Below are 21,638 nucleotides of genomic sequence, written 5' to 3' on the forward strand. Positions count from 1 at the left end.
ATATATAATGGTTGAAGCTGACCATTTTGTTTCCAAAACGAGAAGTTCTTGTACCAAAACTTATGTTCTTTTCTGCTCTGGCAATCAATATGATCTTCACAAAAGATTGTCATTTTTCCCACAGACAAATGAGCAAAGTGTAATGGCTTTACAAATTAATGTCTCTATTTGAAGCACATGTGAAAATAAAGCAAGTGCCAGAAAACTAAAACCAACAAGCAGTGTAGAAGCTGACTGGAATTTAAATAGCATATAATTGAGTTATTTTACACAAAATTAGCATGCAAAATGTAATTTTTGTAGGTCTTACTAACGTGGACAGGAAACTCAAGGCTCAGACTGTCAGGTTGTTTTTCTAGCTCTGAGAAATCTTGTGTGTTAGATACCTGCACAACAGGCTTAACTTGGCTCCTTTTTGAGAGTGTAGTGAGGATTTATGAATCCTGTCTTGTACTTTGAAATCCGTGTGTGCACTGAAGGGAGGACAGGGTAGAGAATTCTGGAATGCTGTTTCTAATCTGGTAACAGACCTACTAATTTCCTTCATGCTTCCTTTTCTCGGTCCTATTTGCCTCTGATTTTACTGTAGCTGGTAGGCATGTGAGTGAAAAAACAAGTAAAAGAGGAATCGAGAGCAGAGGCAGGTAATCAATTCATATGCCTGAAGACACTCAGTTCAAACTAAATGTTAGTATTCAAGGGCCAGGCAGCCTTGTCTGTTAATTTGTGCTTCTGTCTCAGTTCTCTGAATTTGACTTTGAACAAGAATATTAAAAATAATAAAGACTAACTTATAGTGCAAAGCTAGTTAGAATATGACTAAAATGCTAGAAATAATTAATTTATTTACAAAAATAAACTGACACTAAAAAAAAAAAAATTAACAAAATCTTTGTCACATGACTGTGGTTTCCTGATGACATTTGGTAGCTGAGATGGAGAGGAAACAGACCAGGATCCTCCAAGTGGAGGTACTGACTGTGCAACCTCCCTCTAACACTGCAGCAGTTTTCCAAAAGTACAGCACATTCCTTCTCACTCAGCCTTTGGACTAGCTGGCTCTGCCCACCCTTGGCTTACTGACCAAGTAAGCACAGTGTCTGCCGTGTTTTAGAAGCCCTTCAGCTACTGGTGTAGAATACCAGCTAGCACGGGAGCTGTGCTTTCCCACCCTTAAGCCTCTACTCCTTAATCACCTGGCTTGTATCTCATTATGGGTGAAAATCCTATGAAGTAATGCTGAAAGGAGGCACCTGAGGTGAGACAGCAGCCAAGCCTAATGCTTGTTTTGTATTTCAAACACAGCTCTGTCCATCTGCTCCAAATTACTTTCTCTGCTACATGCTGTTGCTGGAGCACTTTCAGTCAGCTGCTGTATGGGGTCTAAGCCTGCATGGAATATGTACTTTAAGTAGTTCTTACTGGTTTTCGACGGCTTGAGTTTCACTTGATCTTCCATCTGAAAAGCTTTAGCTCTGTACTAATGAAAATGGTTTTGCTGCTCAACTGATATCAGAGTTAAATCTATAAAACTTGGCCAGCAATTACTGCTGTGAGCTGCAGTTAGCAGAGAAGTGAGACTGGAGGGATGGTAAATGTAGTACTGGCTTGGCTTCTGGTGCCTCTCAAATGATAAAGCTGGTAGTGTCATCAGTGAGTCACAAGCTTGGGGCTGGCTTTTTGGTTTGTTCCGGTTTTTGTTGCTGTTTCTTTTTCAATAGCTAATTATTCTCATTTTTGTTTTCCCAATCTTTCTGTGTACAAGAACCCTAGAAAACAGCCTCTGATCTCTGTTTCGGTACAGGGCATGCTTTTTTTCCATGCTGGGGAAAAAAGCTGAAGAAAACCTTTTCTCTTTTGAAAAGGTGCATAGGTAATATGCTGTTCACGGCAGTCTGAGCACTGAGCATCCACTTGCAGAAAGGCTTTCCGGACACTAAACATGCTTTTCTGTCCCTGTTTCTCTTCTCTCCTGTTACTCAGATTTGCTTTGCCTTTTGATGCTGACTGAACTGGAAGGAAAGCAGGGCTCCTAGAAGAAATACATTCTTTCAGTTTTTCCTATTTAGGTTCTAAACTCATTCTTCTGTTACTGCAGTGGCTATGTAGGAGATAAACAGGCATCTTCTCTTGTGTTGATGTGACCACGGTCTGTGACACCTTCATGATAAGCTATTCCTAAATACCTTCAGAAAACATAACCTATTATGTTCCCCCTATAATAAGATTTTAATTGGGTTGAAGAATAACATTTAAATTATCCAACTTAAGCTATTTCCATTCTATTTTATTTATAGAGAAACAACTTGATTGGTTATCTTTAAAAAACATTTTTCTTAGGTTAAATTTGTATTTCTAGTCTAGGTCAGTGTTCATGTGAGTTTTCAACTGGGCATACCTGCAGTGTTGCATGGGTTTCAATCCATCAGCAAACAAAACCCTAAGATTGGCCACTTAGTTCCCACGTGATGTATTTTCCGCAAATGCTGTCTTGAAATCACTATTGTAATTTTTACCAACCCCTCATCTTTCTACAACCTTACAATTGACAACCACAGGCAGTCCCCAAAGCAAGAAAGTCCAGGCCCAAAAGCACTGCCCAAGACAACTCTGTTCAGCACAACCAACAAGGCAAACTGTTCCAGTCAACAACGTGCTGCACTTAGAAGCTGCCACCACTCCCCTGCTCTCTCCAATGCAGGAGAGTACTACAGCAGGAGGTACTACACTGTTTTCCCTGTCTAGAGATTCATAGAATGGTTTGGGTTGAAGGGACCTTTAAAGGTCATGTAGTTCAACCCGTGCAGTGAGCAGGGACATCTTCAACTAGTTCAGGTTTCTCAGAGCTCCATCCAGCCTGACCTTGAATGTTTCCAGGGATGGGGCGTCTACCTCCTTTTTGAGCAACCTGCTCCAGTGTTTCACCACCCTCACTGTAAAAAATTTCTTCCTTATATCTAGTCTGAATCTACCCTCTTTTAGCTTAAAACCATTACCCCTTTTCCTACTGTTGATGAAGAAGAGACAGAATGATTTGTTAGGTGTCTAATAATACTGTATATTGGGCCTTTATTTGTACTATACATTGCTAGTATTTTCCACAACAGAAAGCTGGAGATATTTCAGCCTGTATCATCACACAGTGTAGTTCCCGCATATTTCAATTTATTTCTGGAAAATAAATTTTTTGCTAAAGCAAAAATGTTTAGAAGTACTGTAAGTTTTTAATTTGAAAAGCGTAACTACAGATATGTTACTGAAGACACAGTACTCAGGGATAAGGTTTAGTTAAAGACTATCAGTGTTAGGATTTGTCAGTGTTAGGTTAATTGTTGGACTTGATGATCTTGAAGGTCTTTTCCAAACAAGGTAATTTTGTGATTCTGTAAAGAAATGATTAAAAGTAAGCTACATTCTTGAACTAGGTACAACTCTAATGTTTTCACTTCTTTTACACAGTATTGTCCTTTACAGATATGCTCAGCAAGAGACAACTAGAACATTTCCTCTCCCTTGGTAAGACTCGACATTTGGAACTGCTGCATTTCTCCTGTCGTCTGTAATGCTCCTGTTGCTCTCACCTCTCTGGGTTTGCAGTTTGAGGCTATCCTCTTGTTTGCCCCGACACTGATATTTGGGTGTCATCAACAACTTTGATGGCTGCTAAAGTTACACCAAAGAAATCCCTGACAAGGAGGAGACACATGAACAGGCTTCGACCCCCGCGCAGCAGCTCAGCAGTCACAGGCCCAGAGGGAGGCTCTGCTTGACGGCTGACACGTGCGAGGTCAAAACCAGGCAGGAAACTTTGGTTTCAGCTATGCCTTAATCCATCTGGGACAAAATCAGGCCAGGGGCCACCACCACGTGCTCTCTGAAAGCCCAGGTGGTTAGCGGCACGCGGTGAGGCCAGGTTAGAAGCTTATGTTAACACGGTGCCTTTTGCCGAAGCTTCCCACTAAAGAACGTCCCCAGAGTCTGTTCATAGCTGGTTAAAGGTGCTTGCCCAGCTTCATGGAAAGGGTGGCGGGGCGGGCTCCCCTCAGCCCCGCGGGAGGAGGGCGGCGGGGCCGTCCCTCGGCCCCCGGCTGCCTGCGCTGCGGTGGTGCCAGCAGCTGTTTCTGAGGGGTTTTCAGGTCCTGTCCCCACCAGCCCAGCAGGCGCTGTGGTTATTTCCCTGAGCTGGTCCAAGTGACTCTTCCTCTCCCCCCACCCCTCAATAAAAAGACAAGGACTCCAGATGTACAGCTACCAGTCGTGTCTACAGCCGGGAGTCGTTTTTTCTTTGCTGCGGACTCCAAAGCAGGTACTGCAGAAATGGAAATTATAGCTCCTGGCAGCTGTTCATCACACGCACAGGTATGTCCGTGTTCCTTACCAGATCCCTCAAGCCTCTTTCAGGATTATTTTTTGTTCATGGCTACCTTTGCTAGGCAGTTTTCATAAACCTAGTGTCCCACATACACATGTACTCAATCTATTACAGTCATCCAGATTATTTTGTCAATGACATTAATTAGGACAGCAGGAACTTGAAGGATCTTGGAAACAACTGAAACAATTCACTTGTGCTTGCAAGCTGTGCGTTTTCCTAGAGAGCAGAGAAGACTGTCACAGACACTACTGGAGACCAGTGAGACAGAAGGCAGAGTGGATGTAGATGACTTTCTGAATGCTGCAGTAAACCTCTGCGTTCTGAGAACACTTGTGTAGAAGATACAAGTTTAACATTTCAACAAGTCTTAGTTCTGATTTGAAAACCCCTCATAAATAAAAAAAGACCTTGCTCCTCAGCTGAAGGTGAATATCTTAATTTGATGGGGAAGGAGGGAAGAGTTGTGAATATCTTAGTGCATTGGTAAGGTGTGGCAGGTGTCTGTGGAATGGATGGCGATGGCAAAATCAGTTAGCATGTGTAAGCACTGTAAAATATGGTATGTAAGGCTTAAGTGATGATCAATACATACAAAAGTTTATGTGTTCCAAAACTCTGTTAAGACCCCTACATAATACCAAAGGGCACACATAAAAAAATTTGTTCCTTAGTGGATGCTGCTTTGTCAAATATAGTAAAATTCTGAGGGGGAAAAAACAAAGTACCTGTTCCCTTGTTTACTTTGCATATTAATCTATTGCTTCTCTTCTGGTAGAAGTCAGGAGAATGTCTGTTTAAGTGTTTAACAGACTTGATCAAACACTTATCCTTGCTAAGTCTCTTTCTCTGTTAAATTAGCATTCAGTCATGTTTGCAGTCCAAAGCCTGAATGTATTCAGTTCAGTGTGGGACAGCTAATAGTTCACAAAAGATCTGGCTATTCAGGAGTTGTCGTTGGATGGGATGTAAAAGCCAAAGCTCCAGAAGAATGGCTACAGTGCAAATAGCCCCCAGCAAAACAGGTTTGAATGTATTTAACTCTTTCTTTATTAATACATACACAGAATAACTCAGGTTAAAAAAAACCCTCAGAAACACTTCTACAGAGAGACTTCCTGCTAACCTGATGGAAAGTACTTGAGAGCCCCTCCCCTTCTTCTGCACTGTTGTCCCAGTAGAGCTTTGCTTTTGCACCACTGACTGGTTAAGCTTCAGTGGTCAGGGTTGTACTGGACATGTCTCATATTAGAATGGCTCCCTTTTCATACACAGTGTTGTATTTAAAGTACCAGTGTCAACAGATAATGTTTGAAGGAATTTCTCAGGCTCTGTTGCTGAAGTTGAGAGGTTGTTAAATCCTTTATCTGATCTTCCAGTGTAGGTATAATAGGTAACCTCTTCATTGCACCTAAGAAATGTGAGTAAGCCATTGTGTTTGATAAATTTCAGTTAGAAAGCAATGTTTTTGGTGATCTGGATGTTTGGAATGTAAATCTGTTTATCAATGTCTTTTTGTTAGAATTCTTTAAGCTTTTGAAATTCTCTACCCTAAGTCCTTGTTGTATTTGCAAATGAGATGCTAAATCTTTGCTGGCAGTGCTGTGTCTGACAATGTAGTGTGGCCTGTTCTGTGGGTTGGCTGCTGGACAGGCTGCTTAAGTGGCAGGAAGGCACTAAACCTTAAGTCAGAGGACTGAAAATGAGAAAGAATTAAAAACTTTGCCTTTAGCAGAGAATTCAACGTTCAGCTGGAGGCAGACATTCCATCCTAGTTTTGTGCGTTTTGTTTCTTCCCTACTGTAGTAGTTTTATCCACCTGCCACTCATTTTTGGCTTCTAAAACACCTGCATCCTTGTTATCTTTTTCTCCACTCCTTTTCTCCTCTCAGTATCGTACCCAGGTGAACACCTGAGTATTTCCCATCAAATATTCTGATTCTTTTTATGTACCTTATATTGTTCTGTTCTGTGAGTTCATCTTTATTGTTTTAATTTCAATAGTAATGACATGGTTTAAGTGTGTATTTTTTTTGTTGTTTTGTTTTGTTACGTGCATCAGCTGTGCAAAATGCCTCCTGACCATTACAAGGCAGCTGCTAAGCTTGGTCCTTGCAAATCCCCTCTAAACATCAGCCAGGCTTTCAGCCCAACTTTTCCTTGCCTTTGACTTTCAGTTCTTTAGTAATTTGCTGAGCAGAGGCCACTGCCTGTCACATTGATCCATACTAACTGCTTCATAAACTCCAGTTATCTGTCTGCATTCATCCATCACTTTTTTTGTGTTTAGATTGTGGTTTACTTTGGGCAGGAATGTTTATGGATAGTAGTGGCCCTATGATTTGTTTTCATTGTAAAGATAACAGTAAGCCACACTTTTACTTTCTTGGCTGGAAGATTTTTATATATATGTACAGAAGTTGCCGTAGCTCTGTCCAGGATCAGGACCAAGATTGTCAGAGGTGGTATTGTGCTCTGAATTTGCCTCTTGCTCTCTGGTCTTCTTTGTTGCCACTTCTGAAGGAAGAAGGGTGACTAACAAATTGTTATGGGACCTATATACAAAAAGCATTTTGAGTCATGTTTATTGCATGATCTATGGGATAAAAGGTTAATTAAAATATTGACTTTTAAGCAATACTTCAGATATGCCAAGAATTTAATATATTGCAATTTTGATTGATTATTATATTTAATTTTCCAGGCTGATGTTTGTAAGATCATAAAGATGAACTTTTATGTGTTGAGTGGGTTTAAGTTTTGTAAGCCTAGTGAGAGCTACCAGATTTATGTAATGTAATCTTTAGTCATCATCTCCCCTTGAGGCTTTTTATTTTCCTTCTGTTTTTACAGGATCTAAAAGATACTCCTCACTATCGAATCCTCATTAACAAAGCAAATGGATTTGGCAAATTTACAACTTATGTTCCTGAGGAAGAGATAACAATTATTATGGGATTAGAGGTGGTATTTATTTTTTCTTCATTTGCAACTTGTTACCCTGTATGTTTAAAAGCTGGCTGACCTTTGGCTTAATAGATACCATCTATTTTGCAAAGTTAGTGAAAACTAGTAAAGAAAGCAGATAAATTACTGCTGTACTTTCAAGTATTTGTTTTTGAAAGGTGATAAATTACCAAACCCAGGTACTGCCTACTTCAGAGTTTCCAACTGCCTAGTTTTGTATTTTAGCAACTTGACTTCAGTTATGTACTGGCTTTTAGAGTCATGGAGGGTTTTTTTTAGGATTTTACTGACCTACCTAAATTGGAGAAGTCATTTAATCTCTTTCTACTGGATCTAGCAAAGCGCAGTGTTTTCTCAATTCCACTCTGAAAAATCTGCATTTCAAACAGCTCCTGCTCATCTGCTTTCCAGACTGAATGATGTCTCCCAACCTAAAAAGGTTGAACCAGATGATCCTTGAGGTCCCTTCCAACCTAGCATTCTATGATTCTTAACTGCAAAACTCTCTGGGAGCCAAAAATTCTGGTTTTTGTATCACGGTCTTGGTAGCTTTTGATTTCTAGCCTATGCACGGTACATGATTCTTAAAGTAGTCAGAGACTCTGCTCCAGAAAATGGCCTTGAGGCATGCCTGCCACACACCTTTTTGCAAGGAAGCCAGTGCTGCTGTGATTGCCTTCTTTTACACTGTGGATAGTGGAAGTGCTTGCATTTTAAATAACAGCAAGTAGCCGAACCACTGATCCAAGGGGAGATCTGTCTGGTCAAACAGAGGAGGTTACCAAAGGAATTGTGTAAGTAAGGCTGACCTGAAGACTCTCCATGGCTCTTTAAACTGTGCCACTGCACATAAAGGACTCCCCTCAATCAATGGAGCCCAACAGTGTAACACTCTTTCTTCTCTTATTTGGGAGAACCCTTAGTTCAAGTCCTTGTTTTTGTTTTAGGCACTGATTGTAATATAAAATGTGCTAATATGCCTGAACTTAGTAGCAGGAGTGATACTATCTCAGAGAAGTGTCATAAGGATTTAAAACTGGGTTTTGACCACTCTAACTTAAGTGTCTAAAAATGCACCTTGCATTATGTTAGTCAGCTGGCTACGTTTGGTTACCTTTATAGTCCATGGGGAGAAACAGTTATCTTACCTTAAACATTTACCTTTTGTAAACTAGCCTTTAAGATGCAAGATTGTTTTATTCATCTGCATGACAGGCTAATTCTCCTCACCAATTATTAGAAGATCTGATGGTAACAAGCTCATAAAATCAGGTATTTGAAAGTTGTCTAGTTGAGATTAATTACAAGTGGTGAGTCATGCCTATACCTCAAGTTCAAAAGCTCTGTGGATTGTCCTTACTCAGCCTTTCCTACTGCCTGAGGGGCAGAGTAAGTTCCTGAAGAGTTGAGACTGATGAGAAAATGCTTAGACTTGTTCTGACCCTTTCCCAGTCAACAGTTCTAACTTGCTTACTGTGGCTTTCTTCATCATGACAAGGCATGTAACTTGGATTGCCCTTTGTGGATTTGTGTCTTCAAGTTGGATACTGTGGTACCTAAGGCAATCAACTTGCTGTCGTCACCATTTCCCTGGCTGCTTCTTTATACTGTTCCTGCTGCCTGATTGAACTATATAACTGAACCAGCTGAAAAAAAAACCCCAAATAGCTCTACTGGCAACAAGTAAGTGGCAACTACTTCAATAAGAAATACTGCTGATTTTAAAACATCACTGCCAGCGTAGAATTAGCACATATCTCATGAGACACGTTCCGTGTTTGTAGAGTACTTTGGCAGTTTGAGAAAGCTACAGTTCTGATGACATAAATTAGGTTAAGGCACATGGAAAAATCCCACTGGAAGTTATCTAACTTCAATGATTATTTTAAGTATCAGTTTGTATTTATTACTAATTCTGGTGCTTATTCAACTTAAAACATTTTCCTAGATACATCACCCTGGTAGAAAAGCCTATTTCAGTGGATATGATGGATCAAAATACATTATGCAGCCATACTTGAAAAAAAATCTGTCCTCGTGACCACAGTACTTATGTGTTTGTACATGTAATGAATGTCCAGACAACAGATTCATGTTAAGAAACCTCCTACTTTGGCTCACTATGCAAACCTCATTCTTAATATCCTCTTTTAACTCTACCAGCTATTGTAAGAATAAAGTAGAAAACAACAAAAAAAAACTCAACAACAATAAAAAAAGTTTTATTAAGAAAACATGTAGTATTTGACTTTTTCTAGTGCAACTTGTTTCTTCTGTTTTCTTTTCCCTTAATCTCAAACACAGCAAACACTCTACAAGAAGCATAAACAGTAGCATTCTGGATTCTTTCCTGCAGAGTCAGTGAATTTGGGGAGTTCAATACATGACTGTCTATGTGGCCTCCCCATTCTTTTGTTTCTTCTTCTCTTATTAGTAAAGGTTTTCCCAAGGACTGGCCAAAGAGTCGACAGACCTCCTGAGCTTTCCGACGCGTGTTTCCCACAGCTGCAACGCATACTTGACGGCTGAGAGGTAGAAAAAGCAGCACAGTAAGAAGCATGGCCAACTGATGCACAAGAATTCCTGCCAACCATTTATTTTTTTAATGTCCCAGCTTCTGTAACTGCATAAATGTAAGGCACATCACCTTCCCCAGCTTCTGGGTGCTAGTTTAGGAGTTAGAGGGAGAAGTGTGTGGAGAAGATGTGAGCATCCTCATCAGCTCTGATGAAGCATTTCTAACACTTGCGTGCTGCAGGCATCCGTGGTGGTGGTGCAGAGCAAGAGTTCAACCCTTGCTCCAGGCACTCAGGTGACACAGCTATAAGGTATGCTAGGACCTATATAACCTCACTGGCCTGATCTCCAGATTCTTGTGTAGATACCTTTGTGATACACTGCTGACATCTCCAGAACCGTTAGCAGCAGCTAGCTGAGCACTTCTTGGAGCAGGCATGATTCTGTTCTTTAAAGAAGGCAAAACCCCAATGAAGATTAAACTTCCTTCTGCCTCCCCAATGTCAATGGGAAAAGCAGGATTTTGAATAGTTAACGCTTAAAAAACCAAGACCATGAGCTTCACATTTTGATGCTGCGCAAGCACTGGGCATGGTTCTTTTCAGATCATGTCAGCAGCTAAGAGTAACAGGAGTTGGCAAGGGTACTTAGATCTATGTCTGGTAACACAGTTGTACCTTCATGAATAAATACAGATTAAATCTACACTTGCTGATGTAACAAAAGTCAAATTCTGTTGACCTCATATTCACAGTAAATTACACTTCCAATGGAAATCAGTGGGGAAATGTTTTTATTAACTCTGCTTTTGCACAGGGACACAGTAGAAAGAACAAGCTGTATCTTGTAGGCTGAATTAATTTGTAAGTTTATTTAAAACAAATACTGCAATCTTTGAACATACATTTTAATAGGTATGAAGGAAACTCTCTGCTCCCTTCACAAACAGTACAGATTATGTATTCACATTAACTGTTATCTGAGGCTGTAAAATGTGTGGCACAAAAGGGAACTTACCGAAGGGTGTCTAAGGCCTCTGGTGTATGGTAGAAATGAGGTGGACAGATGGTAACAGAGGTTCCTAACTTTTCAATCAGTAGATTGCAAACGTTCTGCATTTTTCCAAAATCACTGAAAATCATACAGACCTGGGAGTGAACACAGACATGATAAGTAATTTTTTTTTCATTTTTTCCCTATGATTCAACACTTGTATTTAAATCAGTGTAAAGCCATACATGTACAAACTAACTAAACATACTACTCCTGTATATAACTCCCAACATTTATTTACTTGGAATGCTTTTATATAGCCCTAGAAACTATCATTAAGTTTGCAATAGAAAGAAATTCATAAAATGGTTTAAAATTGAGGATTAAGAAATGCTCTTTTGTGAGGAAGTACAGCACTTTTGGTATGTAGACAATCTGAAGAATGCATGTGCTTTGGGACACATGACTAGATGCATCCTGCTTCTTCCCTTTTCACATTACTAGATGTTAATTATGCAGAAGCCCAAGCAAAACAATGTGGAAATCATTGTGCAGGAATGAAAATTACATTGTAATTTCAAGCACTAGGTTCAAGAAGCCTAAACTATGAGATTAAACTAAGCCTAGCCCAGTCCAGTGGGCTCAAAACCATATTTTGGCTGAACAGACTCACTCCAATGCCTACAGAGAACCGGGCACTTCAGACTTGGATTAAAAGCAATTTGAACATCTATCTGTCAGCAGCTTTGGCAGTAAGAAACATTAAATGCACATGCATCAGGAATTTAGGTGCTTTCTCAAGTGCTACTAAGCAGACATCACTATCGGTCCAGAGTCCTACAGCCCTCCTTGTGGGAGTGTCCCAGCCAGGTGGTGACTTCGCAGGTAGGAGCCTGCAGTAGTGAAGCAATGATGCTGAACTGCTACAGCATTCAGGAATCAGAAATCCTGGGTTTCAAACACTTTTTTTAGGAGAACTAAACCCTCAACCTCACTTGCCAGTACGGCACTCTCACCCAGGCCCACCTTCCCTCTTACCCCTCCCTGACTCCTTCTTTCTGCACAGTAACACAGCTTCAACAAGAGGGGAAGGAAAAAGCTGTATTGAAGAAAATTCCACTGCCAACCCGTGATGTACAGTCACCCCCTGGGACTTCTGCATGAACTGCAGCAGCCTATCCCAGGAAGGCATATGGTACAGAAATCCAAGCCATGGCACATCAACTGCATTGTGGTAGCTTCCTGTGTGCACACCACAGATTTACCTTGTGGAAAATGAGGTGATTCAAGGAAGTTGACTCTCTCAGTGAGAGAGGAGGGGACTACTTCATATACAGGGTAAGGTAAAAAATGGCTACCAAAAATTACCACAAAGTAATGAAAATACACATCATGTTACCCTTGGTAGCCTCTTGGTGCAGTACATGTAGCTCATGTTAGCTTGAATCCTTGCACTGGCTCAGCAGCTCTTCATACATGTGAGCCAAAGCTGGGCTTAGGGCCTTAAAGACTGACCAAGACAGAGCAGCAGGGCAATCCCATCTCCCACAAGGACAAAAGGTAATGCTTTTTGTTATGCAAAACTGCACCAAGTCTGCATCCTCATATCAGCTGTGCATCTGTAACTTGGGGCTTGGAACAGTTTGGGGAAGGAGCAGTACCAATTTGGACCAAGACTGAAGATGAGACTAAGCACAGATTTCTTTCTTCAGTGGGTGTTCTTGCCATGTACAAAAAGCATATACCCTCCCTCTTGTGCTGTTTTGCCAGAAAACTGTCATAGTGGCCTTTTGTGGAAAGTTGAAAGTCTCACTGTGAGGACTGTCCTAGTGTCTTCCAGGTTGCTATTAGTGTTTACAAGATTAGTTGCCTCAAGGGGAAGAAATAAAAGAATGATCTAACAAAAGAACTGTGGGTCTTGAGCAAGAGATAAGCTACTCAGACTGGTGCAGCTCTGGGCACTCAGGTACACTCAGCGGCAGAAAACAACTAAGCAATAACTCTAAATTTTTGTTGGTTTTCCCCCCTAAAAATCACAGTTTTCATTTGGAGCTAGATCCAATTCCATTTAGGGAGGATACCCGAGCATTAAAATGGAAAGCAGCATTTCAATTTATTCAATTATGACTAAAGTTAAAAAGTGTGAAAAAGTAATACAAAGGTATGAAAAACCATGTAGACACTGCAAAATTGGGTAAAGCTGTAAAGGACAAGAAGTTACGGTTTATCAGGAGGCAAGTATATTAGGAAACGCACAGACCCAACATAATCTTCATCCCATGAGGTTCTCATGCAATAAATGAACTATTACAATTAAGATATTATAGAACTTTGTGATCTCATGCACAACTTCATCCTTCTGCATATTTGCCTTTGTTATAGCATGAATTAAAATTTATCTCCTTACAGTTGAAAGAATATATTGAATTCTTAATTACACCTTAGAACAGCTATTTGTCTGGGAATTTCTTCAGTCTTCTAAAAACTCTTAATTAGACAAATGGTAAAAAGAATTTTTAGAATGAAAGAATGCATTACTTCCATGATTCTACGTGTAACACAATGGCAAAGTCTTTAGTAAAGAAATGAGTGGAAGTTAATTTTAAATTAATTTATGTTGTTAAAGTATGCCAACACACTGGTCAATGGAACTTCACTGGTTTATGAAGCTGCACTACTGAAACCAGTATGTTATGATAAACTAATCTCTGCATAAAGAGTGAGCACACTGCTGCTTCAGTGTACAGAGCAGCCACAACAGCAAGCAGCACCATGGTAAGATGTTTCAAGTTCTGACACCCAGGTCCAAGGCAACCATACAGCCTTTGAACAGCAACCACAGCTGGTCCAAGCTGCCTACAGAGGAACACTAAACCCGTGTAACTAGCTCTCCACATACAACCTTTGTTGGATAAAAATCATTAGCAGAAGGGAGACAATTGGTTTAGTTACTACTTGAAGACTGATGTTGTCTGTACCTAAATGGTAACTCCATACAATTTTATTAATTTTTAAGTACGGCTCATCTAAAACACAACGTGATTTAAGCTTTCATGACAGTAGGTGTCTACACTATGAGGTTAAAATAATTCAGATTATGACAAAGATGCATACCATTTAAGACTCATTCTAAATTCCAAGTTTTGTTCTATTTCTGTATTTGTTGCTGTTATTTAGATGTGAATATGCCTCAAGGCATGCAAACTAAAGAGACTGAAACCTGTTTTAGGGGATTGCAAATGACAGCTCTGTAAAACAGCTATCATTCTATTTCAGGCTTCCAGGTTTACTTCATAAGAGAATCTGTCCATTTCCTGGGTAGTGATTGAAGTTTGATGCTCTAAAAAGATCCACTGACTGAAAACACATTGTTTCCCTCAGTCAATGTTTCCAGCACAGCATTTATTTCTTACTGTAGCATGAACATGCAAAAATATACTCCCTCAAGTGGCTTCTGAAGTAAATGGGATTATTCCCATAATATTTAGCTTTAACACAGCACTTTTTACCTACAGAATTCCAAGTCAATTACCTAGGAAACAATTAGTTTTGCTTTACTTGCTGGAAGCTGATGGCAGAGTCACGCAGACCAAAGTCTAGGTGCTGCTTATCTGTAGCTTAAACAGATCTAGATTAGGGCTGCCACACCACTGTTGTCCCCCATCCGCTTCTGTCCTCTGTCTTGCATTGCCTCCAGTTCAGGAAGCTAAAATAATGAAAAAAATAATAATCTGGAAAAAGAAAGTAATAAACTGGAACAGCTTTCTGAACTGAACTATCACCTGATTACCTACATGCAACTTCTTGCAAGAATCAGAGGGCATGAAGAGCTGTGGGTGAAGGAGGTGAAGGACAGTGCAGAATCGTGGGTTTGCTCACCTGGCCACAGAGTGACAACTGTAGAACCCCAGAACCAAATAATTCCTTCTGTAGCATCATGTAGGATTTAAAAATCACACATTAATCTCAGAAGAAGAGAGTTATTTCTATATTACAGTAGCAGAAAACAAGTTCTGCACACAACAGAAGACTGAAGGTGAGCTCTGCTTTAAGCTGCAGTCCTTCCATAGTTTCTTTGGCCTATTCTGCCTTTACTGTACAGAACATCTGCTCCTCTGTATGAGGAAAGACAATCTGCAAATTTTCATTGGTCCTGGCTTATTATTGGCACTTATCATTATTTTAAAATTATTATTAGCACTTACTATTTTTTATTATTATTTTGTTGTTATGTTGAATACATACCTCTGCTTCCATTTGGTAAGTGTTTTCTACTCTACTAAAATCCTCCATTATAGTCATATTTTCTTCCTAAAACAAAGTATAAGAATATAATCTTAAAAGACAGAAATTGAGCATTTGTTGGAAATGTATATACATTGTGTCCTGTACAAGTTGAACTGTTTCGGCTTATCATTTATGACCTATCAACAGAAATTTGGAATTTTCCGTGGAAAACAGTTAAAAACTAGCTGGATGTTAAGACTTCTTGACATTATTTAAACTAAATTATACAGTAGCTCTATAATGTAATTTTGCTGCTATTCATTTGAAAAGAACAAGAAGCTGTGTGTATCAAGTGTGTAACTGTAAATTCACCTGGTTCAAAAAACTAGAAGCTTCGATTGTTTTCTGAAAGCTACTATTTGCAAAGTGCATTTTGGGCCCCTATTTTAACAGTATATTTAACAGATATTTTTACAGTAGCAGCTTGTAGCAAGGTGATCTGAATAGAGACTGAGCACTGGTTGTTCTGGCAGAATGGCAACCCTTAAAAGAGGCTGTGCTACATTCACATTAACAGCAGCTATATTATTCTACATAATGGCTGCACAGAACACCAGCAAAGCCTGTAAGACTTATAAGATACTGAAGTCAGTTACAGAATAACTCCAATTACACCTGAATATTTGACCAACCTGCTAGTGGTCTAACAATCACATTTCTTTTACCCATTTTGCTCTTCAGTAAAGTCTGAGGGAACAATTTATTGTCAAATGACTACAACACAACAAAAACTGCAGTTTACAATTTAACTGTAAATATAACTTTGCATTTAATACCCACGAGCCATAAGAGAGCAGATAATAAGCCTTCCAATTACTGAAAAAGTTTTACTTACTAAATTAATTTGCATAGGAATACAGTATTTGCTTTCAGTGGTGACACATCTCAAAAGATGCTTTGTGTCAGATTATTTCCTACAGAGGCTCACATTTTAAAGTTTATCATGTATCAGGCATGCATAAATTTATAAAAATGAAATGAATAATGAAAAGCATTTTCTTTTTCAAATATCCTATGGAAATTAGATCCATAATTACAATTGCACAGCAGCCTATAAGAAACAAATTTTCAAATTTCAGTTTTGTGACTGAATTTCAGTGCTCAAATACAAGCACAACAGTCATATTTTTGGATAATCTCTTCTAGTAAGGGCAAGAACCAGGGCCAGTTAGTCACTAAAAACTCTGCAGTCATAGGTTTGAGCGACTTTGGCCACCTGGCTGGCTGTGGTTTGCTAAAGAGAGATCAAGTCAGCCCAGCATCACCAACTCATTTAATTTACAAAAAGGAGCAAATCTTATGATTTATGATAGAATCAAAGTACAACTGACCAGAAAGATATTTTCTAGAGCTCTTACATATCTTATAGAAATAACCACACAGAAAAGCTTTCTTCTACAACTCATATTTTACAGAAATAACTATGCTGCAATAAAAACTCAAAGAAAAAGTGCGTTTGCTTTCCCTTGTCCCCGCTCCTTAATCCTTTTACAAGTTAAGTTCTCCGTCCTGCTCAACGGAGTTGTCTCTTTTCATTTGGCTTTGCCCTCCAGGAGGTTCCTGTGTATTTCTGGACACTGCCATCCCGTGGCTCCAGGTGCTAGTGCAGGATCAACGCAACCGGAGAGAAAGATCATTTTGTGCCACCTACTAGAACATTTCCCTCACAGCTAATTTTTATCCCACCAGATCTGACACTAGCTGTCTGCGTTGTTAAGAAATAAATGGACGAAATAACTGCTGAAGTCACAACAAGGTGGCCTCCTTTGATGCATCTTCTGCTAGACACTTTGTTCTGGTTTGGGAGTGTGTTCGGATAAAGAGACAGAAACGACAGGTAGGTGACGAGAGAATTTTACACTGGAATTCAGGCTTCGACTACATCAAAAGCAAAAGGCTTTTCTTCTCACTGCTCCTGTCTACTGTTTCGTATTTTGGCTGAGGAACTATCCATTTGACTGCACTACCCAGAGGAAAAACTGTTTTCACTGTGACTTAGGGCAAGTTCCACTTCTGAAGTGTCAGGTATTCTGGACTTCTGGAGTAACTTTCTCTGTTTTTTAAACCTGTGCACCAAGAATCACTGTAGGAAAACTGAGTACAACATAATTGTTATGTCATTGCTCAATTACCCCAGAAGCCATTGAATAATTCTCAACAGAATCACACTTGCATTCTGCTGATGCAGCCACTTCTCTGTGCCAGCAGCGACATAAACCATCACTGCTGCAGAACTCTGAAAACTAAGAAGAAAGTCAATATCCCACTGAGCTTATAACACCAAGTCTAGAGCTGTCTTTTGCTTTGTATTTTCCTTTTTTTTTCCAAGAGAACAAAATCTTACATAGCCCTTCCTCCTACCTATCTGCAAAGCTATAAATTAAAACATCTGAGACACCTGGAAGTATCTCTTAAAATATACTTGTACAATTGCATTGATCTATCCAATATAACTTTACATTATGAAAAAGAAAGATATTTAAACGACCAAAAGAGTTAGTTCTTTCCACCTGAACATAACATTTTTCTTCTTAGTACTAAAGAGAGTCCTGATGTATGCTTGTATCTCCTAACAGTCCATCCAGCCCTGAACAACTAGGGATGATAAGCACCTACAGCCAGCATGTACCCCAGCTGAGCATCTGGTACTTATGCTCCAGCCTGTTTGGCATGGGACAGAATGACACCCTAAAAATCTACAGTGAAGCAGTTTCTGCTGCTTCATGCATATTCAAGAAATGACAGAAGTATATGTAAGTTACTTTAGGAAAGGTAAAAAGCAGATTTGTACTCAGAAAATGTAAGGATTACTTTGGGGGTATTTCTTAAAGTCAGTGGGAAGTCTAAAAAAAGGTGATGCCTTATGCAGGTTCTTACTCAAAGATATACTGAAATGGGAAAATTTGGTAACCGAGTAAAGCTTCAAAATCTTTCTTTTTAACTGATGGTATGGATGTGCATCCGTAACTGTGAATCCTAAATAACAGATTAAATATAAAATTAGATTGCTAGAGAAAGAGTAAAAAAACATTACTCTGAGCAGCTGAGTAAGAAGAGATTGGTTTGCCCATTGATTTTACTTTCCCTGCAGCCTTCAAAGCAGATTCTGTGCTCTGCAGTGCTGCATATACTTACAGCCCTCTATAAATAAATGCTACTGTGTGCATCTATTTCTCATTAAAATCCTGTGTAAATATATATGGAAATTAGGTGTTGCCCCCAGGCATCCTAACAGCTAAGCTGTTAATGCAAGCTGCTGCTACTGCAAAGGTTATGCACTCAAGAGGTTATGATCTCACAGACCTCCTATGATAGCAACAAGAGCTAAGGAAATTGTTCTCTGGATTAATTAAAAATAAACATATAAAATGGCCAGCTGATTTCTAAAGAGGCCTTAGATAAGCTTGCAACAACTGGAACCATATGGAGATTGTGAAGAGGTATTAATTTTACAGTAGTCTGTAATGGTATTAACTACAAGCGGTGTTAGCAAATGCAGTTAAGAACAAATTGCCAGCAGTGAGATTTGTTAGTAGAAAAGCTACAAGGCAGATAAAAGCTCCAGCAGTGGAGTGATTTAAAATTGGATGGAAAAAAGCACTAAAAATTATACCACAGGGAACTACTCTGAAAATAACCCCAAACTACATTTTGTTTTTCTCAGAGTTCCCTAGAGCTAACACTTTGCTAACACTGAGAAACCCACAACTTAAGCAGCATTTCACAATCACTCAAGTAAGCAGAAAGAACTGACATTTCCATTCTCCAACTCATGGCATCTCTGAAACAGCAAAAGATGACCGTGAAATTATTAGAACTAAAATAAGACACAGAATGCTCTCATGTAAAAACAGTCCACTTTCCACCTGGTTTACCACCACCTGGTTTACCACCACCACTGCTTACCTGCTCCTGTTACGTTTCTGAATCTGACTGCATGCACCCAAATACAACCATTTGTTTGTCCTGGTCATACTTAATTTTGAAATGATTTTTTGCTAGTCTGGAGTACTGTGCAGAGACCCTGTAAAGCCTTCTCACTTACTTAACAACCTGCCTACTCCTTTTGTGTGCCATGTGCTATATGTTGAGTGCTCCCTGCTACCTAATTCAACCAGGCTCACATCAAAACTGGACGTCTGTTATTCAGATTCACCATAGGGTAAATATCTCCAAATATCTTTTCTAATATACTCACACTCTGAAGAGCTATTTAATTGCAGCCAGGATGAAAATACCCCATGATCTGCTAGCTCACCATGGTGGTGGGCACAAAGCTTATCTTGTTCTCTACTAGTAAAGATGAATGCATGATAACTTGCCACGTTTTCTCCCATTCGTCTTAAAATCCACTAGACTTTAAAGTCCTATTAACTCACTTAGTAGAAACTGAAGGCATTCAACCTGTAATCCCATAAAAATGCGTTGTGTCAGTGGAATTCCCATGACAGACACACCCAGCTGTGTGCAGGGGAAAAACGAAGGGAGCAGGATCACACATCAAGCCAACAGCAGCCTCCGCGTCTCCTTGCCATCTAGTCCCACACCTGCTACATGACCTCTTCCTAAGTCAGGGGTTAAGGGATCTTTTTTATTGTCTTCTTTATTCCTGAACAACGCTTTATTTACCTACTACAGAAAAAAAGGAGGCAGCATCACTATCAGTTTTAAAAGAAAACAGTAAATCCTATTTTTTTTTTTTTTGAAAAAAAGAAAGTTGGAGTCAGCACTTCTCTTCAAATGCAGCCTTCGAGAGGTGGGCATGTCATTGCACTGTAAACAGATCGCTGTTAGGCTGAGTATCTTACTCTCCTACTTTGCACTTACTAATACTGAATTCCCCTGTAATATCATGCAGTATCAGGAAACCCTTCTGCAATTATTTCTCTTTTACTACCTTGAGCATTTTGGTGTTGATCACAATCTCTGTCACCCCTGCTCAGTTGTGAATACACTCAAGAGGCACAAACTTCCTGGGGAACTTCAATAATAACTTTGAAAACCAACCCCTTATTCCATCAAAGATCAGTTTTTTTCAGACTCCTAGGTTTGGAACACTGTATAAAGCTGTTCTATACATACCAAAAACATCAGCACCGAAACTGCTAGGACGGATACCACCCTTACAAAGCGCGGACAAAGCCTTGAAAGCAAATCTATGCTTTTTTTATCGTAATAACATTACTTCCTGAGGCCAAAACTTTTGGAAAAGGAACTTCCTGAGTCCACAAGGACCTTCTGTCACTTCGGCTGTCTTGATCGGATAATTCTTTCATACCTCTCTGCTTTCAGCGGATGAAGAAAAAGGAAAAAAAAACCCAACAACACACAACTCGGCAGCACCTGCCGCCGAGCTGTGGCAATCGCATCCTCACACTGACACCTGCACAGGGCCGCGCCGCTGCGCGCCCCTCCAGCAGGGCCCCCCGCCAGGACAAGCCACAGCCCAAGCAGGACGCTTTCCCACGCAGCACAAGGGAGCTGCTGGAGAGCCCGGGGGCGCCACATTCCGCCTTTTTTTTCTTTCCGCAGAGGCTGGCAAAGCTGCAGCCTCCCAAAGACGGGCGGCCCTCACCGCAGCGCCCCGGCGGCCGCCGCCTCCCCGGGGCCGAGCGCTCACACCCCTCTCCCCGGGGCCCGGGCCCCTCCGGCCCGAGGGGTGCTGCTCCGGCCCGGGGGGAGCTGCTCCGGCCCGGGGGGTGCTGCTCCGGCCCGGGGGGTGCTGCTCCGGCCGCCCCTCGGCCCCGCCCGGCCCCGCTCACCGGCAGGCCGCGCTGGCGGGCGCTCTGCGCGATGTACTCCAGCCGCCGGGCCACGCTGCTCCGCGCCTCGCCGGCCGCCCCCTTCCGGCTGCTCAGCCGCACCGACACCCGCGCCCGGTCCGGCCCGGCGCTCAGCTCCGCGCTGCCGCTGACCTGCACCTCCCGCCCGGGGGGCGGCGGCGGGGAACGGCTGCGTCCCGCCGGGGCCTGGCCCGGCAGCTGGGCCGGGACCAGCTCGGCGAAGAGGCGGGCGGGGGGCGCGGCCGGCAGCGCCATGGCCGCGGGGCGCGCTCGGCTCCGCCGCCACCGGCGCCAGCCCTGGGAGGGGCCCGCCGGGCGCCCGCCCTTCCGCTGCCGGCCGCCCCTTCCCCGCTGCCGGCCGCCGCGGTGGGCAGCGAGGCGGGAGGTGGTTGCGCTGCCGGCGGCGGGGGAGCAGCCGAGGCGGGGCAGGGCGGCCCCGGGCTTGGGGCGGGCGGGCCGCGGTGGGCAGCGGGGCGGTAGCGGGGGAGGTGTTAGGTGCGCGTTCTCTGGGGAAACGCCGCCCCGCTCCTGGCAGCTTTGAGTTATAGTATTTCCCCAGCGGGTTCCGGTCTGGAGCTACCCGAGGAGGTGAGGGGGAGAAAGGGCTGTAGTCGCTGTCAGTGGAGGGAAGTCTCGGGGGGGGTTTCTGTGTCCCCGGCTGGCAAGGCCTGGGCGGGAGCGGTTGGAGGGGCAGCGCTGCTGGGTCTCCGCTGAGGAGG

At 41.6% G+C, this 21,638-nt stretch overlaps 1 protein-coding gene across 2 annotated transcripts; it reads right to left on the reverse strand.

Annotated features, from left to right (window-relative positions):
• Positions 1-9,540: 9,540 nt before the first annotated feature.
• On the reverse strand, positions 9,541-21,232 carry IRAK1BP1 (interleukin 1 receptor associated kinase 1 binding protein 1). 2 transcript variants are annotated; one of them, XM_051615341.1, is made up of 4 exons: positions 20,899-21,231; positions 15,095-15,160; positions 10,874-11,004; positions 9,541-9,864 (listed from the first exon to the last, which is right to left on the reverse strand). In XM_051615341.1, the coding sequence occupies exons 1-4, from the start codon at positions 21,172-21,174 to the stop codon at positions 9,594-9,596; spliced, it is 744 nt and encodes a 247-aa protein (XP_051471301.1). In that variant the 5' UTR covers positions 21,175-21,231; the 3' UTR covers positions 9,541-9,593. The 2 variants fall into 2 exon arrangements, with proteins under 2 accessions (XP_051471301.1, XP_051471302.1); XM_051615342.1 differs by lacking the exon at positions 15,095-15,160 and having other exon boundaries at positions 20,899-21,232.
• Positions 21,233-21,638: the final 406 nt, after the last annotated feature.

Source organism: Apus apus, chromosome 3 (assembly GCF_020740795.1).
Source record: "Apus apus isolate bApuApu2 chromosome 3, bApuApu2.pri.cur, whole genome shotgun sequence".
In the NCBI taxonomy this organism is placed as follows: Eukaryota; Metazoa; Chordata; class Aves; order Apodiformes; family Apodidae; genus Apus; species Apus apus.

Coding starts and splice junctions, on each gene's coding strand:
- IRAK1BP1 (XM_051615341.1), bottom strand. CDS start 21,174: ATGGCGCTGCCGGCCGCGCCCCCCGCCCGCCTCTTCGCCGAGCTGGTC. Junction 15,161..20,898: donor CCCGCCAGCGCGGCCTGCCG/GTGAGCGGGGCC, acceptor ACTTTGTTTTAG/GAAGAAAATATGACTATAAT. Junction 9,865..10,873: donor GAGGCCTTAGACACCCTTCG/GTAAGTTCCCTT, acceptor TCTACCTCTCAG/CCGTCAAGTATGCGTTGCAG.